The 16,734-nt window shown below is 44.5% G+C and overlaps 1 protein-coding gene and 1 pseudogene across 5 annotated transcripts in view; one reads left to right on the forward strand and one right to left on the reverse strand.

Moving 5' to 3' along the window:
* Positions 1-914: 914 nt before the first annotated feature.
* Positions 915-16,734, reverse strand: part of AKAP12 (A-kinase anchoring protein 12) — a 123,926-nt gene continuing 108,106 nt past the window's right edge. For all 5 annotated transcript variants that reach the window (XM_025381972.1, XM_025381974.1, XM_025381973.1 and 2 more), the window contains 2 exons: positions 5,811-10,855; positions 915-3,748 (listed from right to left, as the gene is read on the reverse strand). In XM_025381972.1, coding sequence (XP_025237757.1) covers positions 5,823-10,855 — 5,033 coding nt within the window. In that variant the 3' untranslated portion in view covers positions 915-3,748; positions 5,811-5,822. The remainder of the gene's footprint in view (positions 3,749-5,810; positions 10,856-16,734) is intronic.
* Positions 12,457-12,541, forward strand: LOC112624027 (annotated as a pseudogene).

Consider the following 16,734-nt stretch of genomic DNA (forward strand, 5'->3'; position numbering starts at 1 on the left):
AAGAATAGGGCCAGGTGTGGTGGCGCATGCCTGTAATCCAAGCACTCTGGGAGGCTGAGGTGGGTGGATCACTTGTGTCCAGGAGTTTGAGACCAGCCTGAGCAACATACCAAAACCCCATCTCTATTAAACATGTATGTATATAATTCTTTATTCTTGACTAGGATTTCAAAATAAAAACATAGAATACACTTTGAGGGGCCAAGACAGGAGGATTGTTTTAGGTCAGGAGCTTGAGACCAGCCTGGGCAACATGACAAGGCCCCATCTCATGGTGGCACATGCCTGTAGTCCCAGCTACTCAGGAGATGGGAGGATCCCTTGAGCCCAGGAGTTCAAGGTTACACTGAGCTCTGATGGCATCACTGCATTCCAGCCTGGGTGACAGAGCCAGACTCCATCTCTGCAAAATATGAAATCAAAATAAAAATAAATGTTTAAAAGTTAAAGAAAAAAAGAAATAGTCATGTAGATTTGAATGTATGTGTCACTGATTTTGTGTTCAGGTTCCAAGCTCCACTACTATCTGGGAATCCCTGAACTGCGTCTATTTCCTTTCTTACAGAGTTGGAGAAAGAGGTTCTAACTCTGGTTCTGGTTATTGGTTGGCATTTCAGAGAAGGTTTGTGTGACTATCCAAAAACTGGACATAAAACTTTATATTGGGGAGTCAGAGGTCAGCTGGAAGATTAATGAGATTCTAATTAAAGGAGCCCAGGACCTTTGATCATGAATAGAGATCTTTGTGGATTCACACCTATCCTAGATACATTCATTCCAAACTCTCACGATGCTCTATGAACAAAGGGTGCTAAGTAGTTCAAAGCAGAGCTTAAGTGTATGATGAATATCACAACAGATAAGAGAAAAGCAATCAAAACTGAGTCCGAGTGAAATTACAGAAAGAAAATCCATGGCATTTAATTAGATTGCATTTTATTTAGATAAATGAAAATTTGCCCCAAACAGAACTAGGAATCAAATATTGTCTTGGACTAGAGGTAATTGCTAAGCTGGAAGCTTATATTGAAAACTAATATTTCCAGCCCTTGACTATCTGTAGTTCCAAACATCAAAGGAAAATATTGGAACAATTTATCTATGTACAGAGAGAGGCAACTCATGGGTACCATAAGCAAAATAACCTGAGGGGGAACATTTGATATTACAAGAAGTGGCGAGAGTTTACAAGTCTTGCATTGCTTTCTATTGTACATGGCTCTGTAGTAATGCCAAAAATAACAAAATGTAGGCACTTGCTCTGACTTCTGCAGTTTACATTAGATTATTATGTACTTCATAAATTAACAGCAGCTTTAGAATTATAAAACAGTATTGTATTTCATGCTACTGTTGGTGCTCCTCTTGTTAAAATAATGTTCTCAACGGACATAGATATAGAGCTTGTACAGAAGTAACTCTGGGCACATCCAGATAGTACAAAAAGCAGTCATGAAGCAGCTACTCATGGAATCTCAACTGTGATAGCCAGCGAGCACCTGGCCACAGGTGGCAGGAAAAGACAAACACGGGTGGAATTTAAACAAAAACAGCAATTTCCCACAAATTACACAAATCTTTAATCTGTTCAAAACAGCACAGAATGTCTTCTTGTCATAGAGAGGAAGTCAGTATGAATTTGTTATAAATTGCTGTCATTTCCAAAACTCTTTAGCTGATGTTCAGAACTGGACACCAGCACTTGGATTTAAATCTCAGTTGGCACCCCCCCCCCCAAAAAAAATTATATATATATATCTCCAGGAGGATATATATATCTCAGAGGTTTTTTGAATTTGGGGATTTTAATAATGATGCATGGGTAGCTGTTATATATATCTGAGAATAACTCCTAAAAGATGACTTCCAACTATAAACAAGACTATACACTGCTATCGTGACGTGTTTTACTAATATGGCCAATTATGTATGAAGTTAGATTTGTTAGCATAAAAGAAACTACTTTCAGTTTTAAAAGCAAACTTTCTTTCCATTAAAACTAGGCTTTCCAGCTAATCGGCAGTCAAAATTCAAATTCTCAAACTGCAGTACCAAGTTTGAGTAAAATCTAGAAAGCTATATGCCAGGCCAGTTCTATATGTCAAGAGTAGATAAGTGACACTGTTCTTTGTGTGACAAATTGTCTGACAAAACCCTTAATGCAGGCTGAGGCAGGAGAATCACTGGAACCCGGGAAGTGGAGGTTGCGGTGAGCTGAGATCGTGCCATTGCACTCCAGCCTGGGCAACAAAAGCGAAACTCCGTCTCAAAAACAAACAAACAAACAAACAAAAAACAAACCCTTAATGTATGAGCATGACTCATTATTTTGACGTTTAAAAAATTTTCCAAGATTATTTCAGGAAAGGCATTTTTACTCTTAAGCCTTCTTAAAATTTCTTTCTAGAGACGTTTGTTATTGTTTGAAACCAAAAATATTAACACAAAAAATTTGACATTTTCAGGAACTACCAGATGGTAGAATTGTAGCAAGAATGTCAATCTGAAAAGCTACTGGTTTATTTCAGGAAAAGCATCTCTGCCATTGCTTCCTCTGAACACACAACTCAAACCAGTGAAAAGGGCTTTCATGTAATGACTACATCAGAAAGTTCTAGCTTATCAATCCTTGTCTTCATCATTCTAATGTGGTACATATATATCCCAGGCTTCCTGGTATCTAATAAAACCAGCAAATCTAAGTGAAGCAAATATTTTATTTAAATCAGTCGTCAAATCACAACTTATCCAAATCAATGTGTTGCAACATTGTTCTTAAAAGAATGGCACAAATATGGGCACAAACACAATCCAGTATCTATCAAAATACCATTTGTAAAGAACCTGACTTATTTCATGCTGTGTGTGAATGCAGTCCAGCATACAAGAGTACAATCAAAAACTTACAACAATTCTTTTCTTCATAACATATAAAACATTTCACTACTTTGCCTCAGGATTAAGCATACTTATCGGCCCAAACAACCATAACAAGTAGGAAAAAGGATGTAAAGTTAATTTGCTACCAGAATATAACTTCTTTCTAACCTCCACTGGGTTAGAAAGAAAAAGTTCCCAATGGCAAGAGAACATTCTGTATGTTTCAAAATGCTTTTTAGTTTTAGCACACCGTGCGTAATAGGAAAGTGACCAATTTCAGAGTGTCACTAAATATGGACCTCAATCATTAGTGAATTTTAAAGAATTGTACCTTGATCAGGAATGTTACTTCTAGGAAGCTCTGTTTTTCGCGGGTTATAACTGAGGCTTAAAGCTCCCCAAGGCTGCACTATGGCACATGCCCTGTCATATACTGTGTGATACAAAAAGCATGTAGTATCCTGCACATTTCCTTAAACATTAAGAAAAAAATATACAATAGATACAGGAGGAGGATTGCTTAAAACATACATATAAATACATAAAGAATGATACTCCAGTTTGAGAAGCAGAACTAGGTATTGCCACCTCCAGTTCCAGGTTAAGAATTTAGGACCGTAAATCAGAATTTATGTGGTTATCAAGGGAAAATAGTAGGTTGGTCTTGGGAAGAGGAAATGTTAAATGGCTCTAGCTCCTGATGAAGCCTCAGGATTGTCAGGGGCTCTCTAGAAATGACATCAGTTGATGTGCCTGCTCTCCAATTCTCAAAGTTCTGAAATACTGGTCTTCAGTCTCAGCAGCAGCGTTCATTTTCTTCTACTACTTGTCTTCACATTCTGGTCTTCCAAATAGACAATGAGTTTAACTGTAGGAGGAGGAGAATCAGCGTGAATAAAATCTCCTTTTTCTCTCTCATTTATTAACAACAGGATAGTTGTCAAAGTGACCTAATAATACCATAGTTTAACTACATTAAAGAAACAAAGATGGGGCCAGGCGCGGTGGCTCACGCCTGTAATCCCAGCACTTCGGGAGGCGAGGCGGGCGGATCATGAGGTAAAGAGATTGAGACCATCCTGGCCAACATGGTGAAATACAAAAACAAACAAACAAACAATAAACAAAGATAGGGCTGGGTGTGGTGACTCATGCCTGTAATCCCAGCACTTTGGGAGGCCAAGGCAGGCAGATCACTTGAGGTCAGGAGTTCGAGACCATCCTGGGGGAAACTCGTCTCTACTAAAAATACAAAAATAAGCTGGGCATGGTGCATGTGTCTGTAATCCCAGCTACTCGGGAGGCTGAGGCAGGAGGATTGCTTGAACCTGGGAGACTGAGGTTGCAGTGAGCCAAGACTGCGCCACTGCACTCCGGCCCAGGCGACAGAACGAGACTCTGTCTCAAAAACAAAACAAAACAAAACGAAGATGAGTTGGGCACAGCGACTCACGACTGTAATCCTAGCACTTTGGCAGGCGGAGGCAGAAGGATTTCTTGAGGCCAGGAGTTTGAGACCAGCCTGGGCAACAAAGCAAGATCCCTGTCTCTACAAAAAATTTAACAATTAGCCGGGAGTAGTGGCATGCGCCTGTGGTCCCAGCAGCTACTCAGGAGACAGAGGCAGAGGCAGGCGATTTGCTTTAGCCCAGGAGGTCAAGGCTGTAGCATTTCATGATTGCACCACTGCATTCCACCCTGGGTGACACAGCAAGGCTCTCTCAAAAAACAAAACAAAGATAGGGCCGGGCGCAGTGGCTCACGCCTGTAATCCCAGCACTTTGGGAGGCCGAGGCGGGTGGATCACGAGGTCAGGAGATTGAGACCTCCTGGCTAACACGGTGTAAACCCGTCTCTACTAAAAATACAAAAAAATTAGCCGGGTGTGGTGGCGGGCGCCTGTAGTCCCAGGTACTCCGGAGGCTGAAGCAGGAGAATGGCGTGAACAGGAGGCGGAGCTTGCAGTGAGCCAAGATCACGCCACTGCTCTCCAGCCTGGGTGACAGAGTGAGGCTCTGTCTCCAAAATAAAACAAAACAATACAAAACAACAACAACAACAAAAAAAAAACAAAGCTGGGGAGGGTCTTGTATTATGTTACACTGCCACAAAACTAGTGGCTGCAAGTAATGAACACAGTGAGGGTTGGTCATTATATGCACTGGAAAATTTTAAAAAATAGTTGTTACTACTGCTAGGGGAAAAAAATCCAGTTTTTTGGCAGTTTAATATAAACCCATTTTGGGGCACTAGTTTTTTTGTTTTTGTTTTTGTTTTTTAGATGGGGTCTCACTCTGTTGCCCAGGCTGGAGTGCAGTGGTCCTATCTCGGCTCACGGCAACCTCTGCCTCCCAGGTTCAAGCAATTCTCCTGCCTCAGCCTCCCGAGTAGCTGGGATTACAGGCGCCAGCCACCACGCCCAGCTAATTTTTATATTTTTAGTAGAGATGAGTTTTCACCATGTTGGCCAGGCTGGTCTCGAACTCCTGACCTCAGGTGATCCACCTGCCTCGGCCTCCCAAAGTGCTGGCTGGGATTACAGGCATGAGCCACCATGCCCAGTTATTGGGGCATTAGTTATTCTTTAAAAAATTCAACAAGTTAGTTGAGTGAACACAATGTATTTCTTATGCCTTTGGGTCAAACACGCACATGTGCACACACACGTGCCCTTTTATTTTCTTCTAAAGCAGTCACATTAGGGGGTAAAACAAGGCCACTCTTTTCATAATATCGATAAGACTAAATGGCATTTCAATGACCAAAAACCATGAAACTATCCTATATCTTTGAATCTAGTTGATAGTTATTTTCCTCAACTGAAGGTTCTACATGAAGGCATAATTATTTGCTCCCAATTCCTTATATAACAAATTTGCCATCTATTGGCATAAAAGAGAAAAATTGTCTTAGAAGAAAAGGAAGCTTACCTGCATGATGTTTTAAGATTCTGTAAGTTCGGACTTTGCAGATTCTCTCTCTTGTTTCTGTACCTCCTCCTGTGCTTGGGTTGTGATAGCTTTATCTGATTCACTGTGCACTTTTCCTTCCTGAAATTCTACTTCCTGGGCATCTTCCTTCTCTTTTTGTTTTGGTCCATTTGTATCTGGGGACTCTTTGGTTAAGCCTCCTGAGGCATCAGTATCAACCAGGGCTGAGTTCTGGTTTTCAGGGTCATCGACATCATCACCTTTTTCATCTTCTTTTGGTTCAACTAGTGACTTCTCTATTCTTTCCGCTAACAAGGCATGACCATCATCTTCTGGCACAGACTTTGTTCCAGCTTCATCTCCCTCTTCCTCAGATGGGAGGACGACCTCTTCCAGCTGCTGATCATTTACAGTGGAACCTTCTATCTCAACAGTCATGGTCTTCTCTGAGGCTTCACTCATGTCTTTGGAAATATCAGAATGTGCTTGTCCCACTGCGGTTGACTCTGACTCCTCTTTGGCTGAAGCAATTTGTGTTTCATCCTGTGCAGAGGCCTGAGGTTCCTCTCCTTCTTTCTCTGTTTCCTGCCCAGCATCCTGGTTGTCAGCTTTTATCATGTGAGCTTGTGTCTGTAACTCAGACGTCAACATTTCGGTGGCTATTTCTTCTGTACGTACAAACTGGTCAACGGCTGTCTGAATGATGTTTTGGACAAGTTTACTGCTTTTGGTCTCAAGCTCCAAAATCCCATTTTCAGCCTCTAAATCCTCCTCAATTGCTACACTCACTTTGACCTCCTGGCAAGCAACCTGCTCATTGACTTCATCTGACTTCCACTCCAGTGATGTGGTTTTCTCTCCTTCCAGGTCGGAACTTAAGCCTTTTTCGGTAGTGGCAGATACTATCACTGGTGTTGATTTTGCCCGACACTCAGGCCCTGTGGGCACAGCATCTTCCCCTGGATGAGCGGCAAAGTCTTCATTTTTTTCAGAACATTTCTCTTCCAGAACTAAATGTGCACCTGTAGGTGCCAACGTTTCACCTGTTTCTAAAATGTTGACAGTTTCTCCTAAGACCTTTTCCTCCTCTGCAGCAGCTGTTAGCGTGAATGATGCCTCAGAGCTCTGAACTTGAATTTTGGCGCATGCTGCCTCCTCTTGACCTCGGCAGGGAGGAGGGCTTCCTTCCAAACTGCTGACTTCCTTTGCCCCATCTATGATGGGCACATTCACTGTCTGGAGGAGTTGCTTACTGACCTCTTCAGATACGGTAACAGCTGTTTCGTGCTCAAGTTTCTCTTCATTCACATGGGTTGACTCTGCTTCCGTTTTCTCCCTTTCGACTTGAATTACCATCTCTCTCTCCACGGGGGATGGAGCGGACTGAGCGTGACTCTGCAGTTCAAGGGCATCATCCTTTTTACATTCAGCTTCTTCTGTCCCTTCATCTTTAAGGGCAACTTCAGTGACCTTTTCCTGACTGACTGTTATGGCTGTGTCTACAGACCCCTCAAGTCCTTCGACAAATGGTACGTCTTCGGTTTTCTCATCAGCAAACTGGCCAGCCTCTTGAGTCTCCTCAGTTTTCGACAGAATGGGTACAGTTTCCACTGACACCCCTTTATCTGTATGCTCTAGAGTGTCTTCCATCTTTGATTGTTCTTTAGTTTCTTCCTGGAACACAAAACTGGAAGGTGCTGGAGGCCTCTCTTTCTGTGCAGGAACTGCCTCTGCTTCTGTGCCCCCTGACTGGGTACCAGATGCGACCTCATTCTCCTCATGGATTTCCACAGTCTTGTCTTTCTGGGTTGTGCCTGGCGTGTCAAAGTCGGCTACGGGGGTGCTTCCATCGGTCTCACTGTCTGTAGGGGTTTCCGCCGAGTCAGGGGGAATAGCCTGTTCCATCACCATCTCCTGTGATTTTACCCCAGCTAAGGTTTCAGCTTGACAAGTGGTTACAAGCTCACTGGACTCCATGCTCTCTGTGACTTGAGGAGCTTTTTCAAAGCTTTCTGGGGTGGTCTGCCCCATCACCTTCCCTTGTGTAAAAGGCTCAGTTTTTGCCTCCTGAGCATCTACTTTCAACACTACATCCGTCTCTTTCTTCGGACCCGGTGCTTCAGCATCCTCTTCTGGTCTTTCTGCCTCTGCTCTCTGCACAGGCTGAAGTGCGTCTTCTGGCCCACTGGTGCCAGGCAGCAGGGATTCCTCTTTCATTTTTTCTGCCACTGCCAGGAGGACCTCTTGAGTCCTCCTCTCTTGCTCTTCTATGTCAGGTACGCCACCTTCCACCTCCTGCACTGGAGTGGCCTCCTCCGTGGTGTCTGGGGAGTCGGTTAACTGGGAGACTGCTGACACCATTTCTGTGGTCTCTTCAGCAGCAGATGCTTCGGTTCCTTCTTCCGCACCCAATGGCCCTGCGGTTTCTGCAGCTGTCACAGCTTCGGGGGTCAATTCCGCCTCGCTAACGACTGAGTCGCCCCGGGTCTCTCTGTTCTCTGGCAGAGGTTCGCTAACCATGGGGGTTTCTTCTTCTACAATTACTTCTCTTTCCAATACCTCCCCAGTTAACGGTGTGGCTTCAGCTTCTCCTTGTTCAAGAGGTTCCGTCACTGAAGCAGATATCCAAGAAGGAGACCTTTCTTCAATAATGGTAGCTGCCCTGATCCCGTCAACGACAGCCGCCGCCATTGTATGACCCTGACTCTCGCTGAGCTCCTTGGACACCTCAGCGGCTGCCTTCTGCTCGGGCTGCTCTGCGATCTTTTGGGCTTGCTGCGCCTCCATTTTCTCCCTTTCTACAGCGTCATACTCAGAAAGAGGGACCACAGCCGGGACATCAGAGTCATCTTCGTTGGCCCCTGCTGGCCCTGCGTCTTCAACAGGGGCTTGTTCTTGTTTCCCATCTGGCCTTTTCTTCCTTCGTCCAGGAATAAACTTCTTGATTGAGACCCAAGATTCTTCTTTCCCGGGTTCAGCATCTGGAGTGGAATGTTCTACACCAGACCCAGCTATGGAGTCTTCGCTCTTCTCTTCCAGCTTGGACTTTGATTTTTTTCTTGGTGTGACTAACCTTTTAAATGACTCCCAGGTGGAAACGCCTTCCCCTTCGGTAGGGCTTCCAGCTTGCTCAGGGGAGGAACTTCCCTGCCCTGGATCATGTTCTTGGGAACCAGCAAGGATCCCGTCTGTTCCCGTCTCTTTGTCTTTTCCGGCCTCATCGGCTTTCTGGTTGTCTCCTCCCATTGTTTTTGGTCCCCCTTCCTCATCAGAAGAGGACCCTTTCCTTGCTCTTTTCTTGGATGATCCCACACAAATTAAAGCTTCCCAAGATACTGAGGTATCCACCTTGCGCTTCGGTTCTTCCGGCTTTGGCTCTTCCACGCTCCCTTTCATTTCTTCTTGCATTTCAGAGGCTGCGCTCTCGGTGGAAGACAAGGTAGCGCTCTTGACCTTGTCCAGCTCATCTTCTTTATCACTTTCCGAAGGCCGTCTAACACGCTTCTTGGGCGTCACCATCTTTTTGAACGACGCCCAGGGAGTGACACCTTCTCTTTTTTTCTCTCCATCGGAAGTAGCTCCTTCTTCAGCTTCCCCATCCTGCTGCACCTCGGCTAAGCCCTTCTCCAGACACGTGATCTCCTCGGGCTCCTCGGGGGAGGAGGCAGAGCTCTCACCTTTTTGCTCCTCGTGGCTGTCCGGAGAATCGGCTGGAACCTGAGTGTGCTCCCCCGATTCCTCATCTCCTCCTCCTCTTTTCCCTTTCTGTTTCTTTCCAGAAAGCTTTTTTAAGCCAGTGCTGGTAAAAAGCTTCTTTAGTGGACTTCCCTGCACCTTCGTTCTCTCCTGTGATGACAGCATTTCCACCTCACTCACAACGCCTTCGGCGGGTTTTGACAGCACCTTCTCATCAGGACTGAGGTCAGCTCCCTGTGCAGGGTCCTCTCCGGAAACACACGTTTCTTTGAGCTTCACCAGCTCCTTGGCAGGTTCGGCTTCCTGAGGTTCTGCATTCATTTCAACCAATTCTTCAGCTGGCACAGACCCTGCTGTTTCTTCCACCTCCATTTTCTGCTCAGTTCTCTCCTCCACGGTGCTGACGTGGACTTCGGCTACAACCTCTTCTTGGTGGACTTCGATTTTGTCATCAAACACTTCTGTCGCCAATGGAGCGGGTTTCTCTTCAGAAGGTCCCTGTGAGCCACTGACTTGCTCCTCGGAGGGCAGCTCGACTTTCTCATACTCAGCTGATAACCGGGGCTCGTGGGCACTTTCCGCCGGCTCCTGTGGGTGGGCTTGCTCGGAGGCGGTTAGTTTCTCAGAGTCGGCCTCTGCCTTTCCGTTTTCTTCTGTGTCAACTTTTTCTGGCTCTTGTTCCTTTTTTTTCTCTGAAGCTTCCACTTCATCCTCCTTTGGCTTCCTGAAACTGGTCTTTTTTCGCCAGCCAGCCCAACCTTGAGTGAAGAATTTTTTGAAGGTCGATCCCGTGTCACTGGTCACGGGACTCGTTGGAGATTCTGCAGACTTGCTGGGTTCTTTTTCTTGTTTCTCTTCTCCTTCCTCTTTGCATTCCTCCACCATTGCTTGGCTAGATTCGGCTGGAGGAGAAATTTCCGCGTGGCTTTGCTCGCGCTTCAGGGTCTCTTCGGGTTTCTCTGTAGATTGTTTGAGTTCGCTTTCTTTAGATGCTGCTTCTCCAGCCCCAAGGCTGGGGTCCTGGTGGTCGCCAGCTCCTGCTGCTCCTTCCCCTTCATCTTTTTTCACAGTGAGTAGCTGGACAGTGTCAGGCTTCTCTGTTTTATCCTTTTTCACAGTGAATTTAAAGCCAACAAACTTAAACACCTTCTTAAATCCAATATCATTAGCCTGGGACTCAGTGGGTTGTGTTAGCTCTTCTAAATTGCTTTCTGAAGAAGGAATCTGTTCGATTATTTCAGGTGTCTCCTCCTGCCCATCTTCTGTGACGTCTTGAACAACCGCTGACTTAGCAGCCATCTCCTTATCGGAGTCTCTTTCGCTCACATCTTCAGAGTCTCTCTGTCCAACTATTAACAAAAAGGGGGGGTGGGGAGAAGAGAAAAGGTGATTACAATTCGAGAAAATTGTTTTTCTCAGACAGGGCCTCACTCTCTTACCCCAGCTGGAGTGCAGTGGTGTGGTCTCAGCTCACTGCAGCCTCAACCCCCTAGGCTCAAGGAATCCTCCCACCTCAGCGTCCCCGAGTAGCTGGGACTACAGGCACATGCCACCATGTCCAGTTAAGTTTTTTATTTTCTGTACAGAGGAGATCTCACTATGTTGTTCAGGCTGGTCTCCAACTGCTGGGCTCGAGTGATCCTCCTGCCTCAGCTTCTCAAAGCGTTGGGATTACAGGTGTGAGCTACAGTGCCCAGCCCAAGAAAATTAATTTTTATTTTTTTTAATTTTTTTTTGAGATGGAGTCTCGCTCCGTCACCCAGGCTGGAGTGCAGTGGTGCGATCTCGGCTCACTGCAACCTCCGCCCCAGGTTCAAGTGATTCTCCTGCCTCAGCCTCCCGAGTAGCTGGGATTACAGGCGTCTTTCACCATGCCTGGCTGATTTTTGTATTTTTAGGAGAGGCGGGGTTTCACCATGTTGGCCAGGCTGGTCTCGAGCTCCTGACTTCAAGTGATCCGGCCACCTCGGCCTCCCAAAGTGCTGGGATTACAGGCGTGAGCCACAGCGCCCAGCGAAAATTAAATATTTTTAATACATGACCAATTAATACTTTCTTTAATGCCAGGTAATTCAAGGATAAAGTGAGATCTTATGGAGATTTGTAAATCTTTTTTTTTTTTTTGAGACGGAGTCTCGCGCTGTGTCACCCAGGCTGGAGTGGCGCGATCTCGACTCACTGCCAGCTCCGCCTCCCAGGTTCAGGCCATTCTCCTGCCTCAGCCTCCGAGTAGCTGGGACTACAGGCGCCCGCCACCACGCCCGGCTAGTTTTTTGTATTTTTAGTAGAGACGGGGTTTCACCATGTTAGCCAGGATGGTCTCGATCTCCTGACCTCGTGATCCGCCCGCCTCGGCCTCCCAAAGTGCTGGGATTACAGGCTTGAGCCACCGCGCCCGGCCGAGATTTGTAAATCTTAATAGATTAACGTCTACTTCTTTCCAGTGACCTTTAAAAATTCAGGTTCAAAGAGAATTATCGGCTCTTTCTGTTGCCTGTTAAAGGGAAAGTTGACAAACTTAACTATCAAAAAATTAGTTCCACATAAGTAGCCAGGGTACCCCTAAGAGTGAGTCAACCAGATACTGTATCTTCTGTAGAAATGTAAGATGGAATCCCACATCACACCCATATTTTAAAGAAGACTCCATCAAGTTTTAGATATAACTGCCCACCTTAATAGGAAATATAGGGTTTCAGGAACAAGCTAAAGAACAAACAAGTATCTACACCAATCTAAAGAAGGGGACATTCTATGTGGTAACTAAGTTCGACCTCAACAGGTCCCCAAAAGGGAGCAGAGCTCTTTGGAGAAACTCCAGGCTGGGTCAGAGGACGTATGAAGAATATTTTGTTGTGCTCAAAAGCTGATGGAGGTGTCGAAAGGACACAAGAACTGGCTTGACGGGGCTCCCAATGTCCAAACTTTGAAGCATAGAAAAGAATAATGGATCCTTTGCAGTTTACGAGAGTGACGATTGGGTGTTCATTGCAATGTGTGCATTGTTACCACGATGGCACATTACTTGTCTGACATGAACAAGAAAAAGAAAGAGAATAATGACACTGATGGGTTACAACACATTGAATAAAAAAAGAATCCATGAATCGAGAGTGACACTAAAAAAGGTAAATGAGGAAAAGGGAGCGCTTCTTTAATGAAAAAAATGTCAATAAATATAGATATAACTTCCACTTTGATCCTCCAAGTCATTATTGTTAAAATCTTAGATTTAGAAAATTATAATTTACAGACACCATTTTAATAACTTATTCAGTCAAGGATCATGAACTGCTAAAACCATCGGGTCAGGAAACATACATTCAGAGTACCAACATACAGATTACTTAATTTCAAAAAAATGACCTTGACAATGGAGAAATCTGCAGGCACCACCTTAACCAAGTGATCACATTTAACATCCTCAATAACGGGACAGATGTCATTGTGCTTCCTGGTGTGAGGCACTGAGAAGGCCAAGAATTCCTCTACGTGGCATCCCTGACCAAAAGATTGAACGGCATCTAATCACATCTAACGACACAACCAGACAAATCCACAATCAAGGACGTTCTGCAAAACAACTAGCCTGGCCTGAAATGTCAGTGTCACAGAAGAATGAAAATCCAGCAGAAACACAAAAGGATTGTCTGCAAGTAACTTTCAAATAGGTGGGTGGGGGGGTGGGGCGGATGATGTGGCTTTCCATAAATGGTGAATTAGGTCAAATGTACGTAAGTATTTACTGTATTTTTCTGGGTTTGTAATTTTAAAATCATTGAGGGGAAAAGTCAAGTCAATGTGATTTAATTGGGGGAAGCGGGGGTGGGGGGAGGTATACTGTGTTAAATTAAGAGATTTAAGGAACACAATAACCAGAGGTGCCTGGCATGATCCTGAATTGGATATTTGTTAGGGAAAAACAGCTAAAGGACATTTTTGGGTCTTCTTGGGAAATACCGAGTATGAGATTTGGGATTAGATGAGATGAATTTTCATTGAAATAAAAGGGTAGAGAGATTTGACTGCAGAAAGCAGGTTACCAAACAGTATATACAATGACCTCATTCTGGCTTAAAAACAACTGTCTCTCCTTTCTCTCTCTCTCTCTCTCTCACACACACACACACACACACACACACACACACACACACACACACACNTCTCTCTCTCACACACACACACACACACACACACACACACACACACACACACACACATATCCTTCACATATGATCTCTGGGGGATGCGAATGTCATTTATTTTAGTTTTGCTTGTCTGAATTTTCTTCTTTCTTTTTTTTTTTTTAGACAGTCTCACTCTGTCGCCCAGGCTGCAGCGATGTGATCTGGGCTCACTGCAACCTCTGCCTCTCGGGTTCACGTAATTCTCCTGCCTCAGCCTCCCGACTAGCTGAGACTACTGGCATGTGCCACCATACCTGACTAATGTTTGTATTTTTAGTAGAGATGGGGTTTCACTATGTTTGGCCACGCTGGTCTCAAACTCCTGGCCTCAGGTGATCCGCCCGCTTTGGCCTCCCAAAGTGCTGGGATTACAGGTGTGAGCCACTGTGCCCAGCTTCTAATTTTCTACATAGGACATATATAGATTTCTGTACTAAACAAAAAGGTCAATTAAAATGGACACCAAAAAGATCTTAACAAAAACTGCAAAAATATACTTAATGTTTTAAGCACAAATTGAAGGTTAATAATTATAACGAGCCAGGCGCAGTGGCTCACGCCTGTAATCCCAGCACTTTGGGAGGCCGAGGCAGGCGGGTCACGAGGTCAGGAGATTGAGACCATCCTGGCTAACACGGTGAAACCCTGGCTCTACTAAAAATACAAAAAATTAGCCGGGCGTGGTAGCGGGCGCCTGTAGTCCCAGCTACTCGGGAGGCTGAGGCAGGAGAATGGCGTGAACCCGGGAGGCGGAAGTTGCAGTGAGCCGAGATCACGCCACTGCACTCCAGCCTGGGCGACAGAGCAAGACTCTGTCCCCGCCTCCAAAAAAAAATTATAACTAGTACATACACCAGGACTTAGAACACAGCAATAAACACTTGAAATGCAGAAATATTTAGAAATATAGAATGCTTCCCAAAATCCATACATTCATTCCGCTTATATAATCTGATTACTCTGAAAAGAATTTATTTTCATATTTATGAAATACTACAAATCTATGTCAACAAATTTCCATCGTACTACTTATTTGGTTTTTTTTTTTTTTTTTTTTTTTTTTTTGAGACGGAGTCTCACTGTGTCTCCCAGGCTGGAGTGCAGTGGCGCGATCTCGGCTCACTGCAAGCTCCGCCCCCCGGGTTCACGCCATTCTCCCGCCTCAGCCTCCCAAGTAGCTGGGACTACAGGCGCCCGCTACCGCGCCCGGCTAGTTTTTTGTATTTTAGTAGAGACGGGGTTTCACCATGTTAGCCAGGATAGTCTCGATCTCCTGACCTTGTGATCCACCCGCCTCGGCCTCCCAAAGTGCTGGGATTACAGGCTTGAGCCACCGCGCCCGGCACTTATTTGGTTTTATTTTGAAACTGAACCCCAGAAAGTTAAGTGAAAAACTAGGCCGGGTGCAGTGGCTCATGCCTGTAATGCCAGCACTTTGGGAGGTCGAGGCAGGTGGATCATTTGAGGTCAGGAGTTTAAGAGCAGGCTGGCCAACATGTTGAAACCCCATCTCTACTAAAAATACAAAAACTAGCCAGGCATAGTGGCGGGCACCTGTAGTCCTAGCTACTCGGGAGGCTGTGGCAGGAGAATCTCTTGAACCCGGGAGGCGGAGGTTGCAGTGAGCCACGATCGCGCCACTGCACTCTAGCCTGGGTGACAGAGCCAGACTCACTAAAAAAACAAACAGACAAAAACAACAGCAACAATGACAAAACTGCCTAAGGTACCCAACCAAGTCAGGGCAACAGTGTGAGTAGAGGTTTTTTTTGTCCTTGTACCTTGTTATTCTCTAAGTTAAGCTAAAGTTCTTTTTTTCTTTTCAAACATTGCTAGATTTTTGGATATTCATAGATGAATAGGTTATCTGGGCCTCCTATTCTTCAGACTCAATAAGGGCCTTTGCTTCAGTGGTGATGCCACAGACTCACTATCTGTAACAGCTTCGATAATCAGCAAGGCTCATTTTTTCTGCCATCAGTATCTAAGGTAGCATTAAAAACAAAAACTTTTAGTTTTACCTGAGAACTAAACATTTCAGATAGCGAAGAAGGTTTCACGAAAAACCCAAGAATCTCATTCTTTTGATCTGAGGCACAGTTTCTAAAGGATTTCCCTTTTTCCTTTATAAAATACACATTTGTGACCAACATTAGACTTAACAAACAATAAGGAAAAATTAAACACTCATACTAAACTTTGAAGCAAATACTCAAAGAGAAAGGAAAGTCCAGATATCTACGATTTAAACTTCTTCTATATTTTAGATATATATATATATATATACTCTTCCCATTATTTTTTAAAGCATGTATAGTATTCTGAAATAAGAAAATGCTTTAAGTTTCTATTTGTTCCTATTATAAACCGACATTGTGATGAATGTGTTTATAGTTAAATCCAAAGGTTTAACAGTATTTCCATGAACTATTTCTTTCTTTTTCTTTTTTCTTTTTTTGAGCCAGAGTCTTCACTCTGTCGCCCACACTGGAGTGCAGTGGCACCATCTCAGCTCACTCCAAACTCTGCCTCCTGGGTTCAAGCGATTCTCCTGCCTCGGTCTCCCAAGTAGCTGTGATTACAGGCGCTGCCACCACACTCGGCTAATTTTTGTATTTTCAGTACAGACAAGGTTTCACCATGCTGGCCAGGCTGTTTTCAAACTCCTGACCTCAGGTGATCCACCTGCCTTAGCCTCCCAAAGTGCTGTGATTATAGGCGTGAGCCACGTGCCTGGCGGTCACAAAAGAACTTTTTGCAAACACTTCTAATGCAATTTAAGAGATGCGACTTTCCTTTTGAAAAAGTTGGATAAAATAATTGGAAATATACTAGAGAAAAAAGAAAAATTCCAATAACAAACTCTATTCTAGTATGATTTCACTAGTACAGAATACAAACAGAAATTACATGTCCTGCCAGCAAGCATGTGATTAAAAACAAATACTCATCAACCTCCCTGGAATCAGAAAATGCAGAGACATGTTGCTAATATAGGAGTAGAAAGCTGGGGTCACACAACCATTTCTCCCTCACTATTT

Source organism: Theropithecus gelada, chromosome 4, assembly GCF_003255815.1.
Source record: "Theropithecus gelada isolate Dixy chromosome 4, Tgel_1.0, whole genome shotgun sequence".
Taxonomy (NCBI): Eukaryota; Metazoa; Chordata; class Mammalia; order Primates; family Cercopithecidae; genus Theropithecus; species Theropithecus gelada.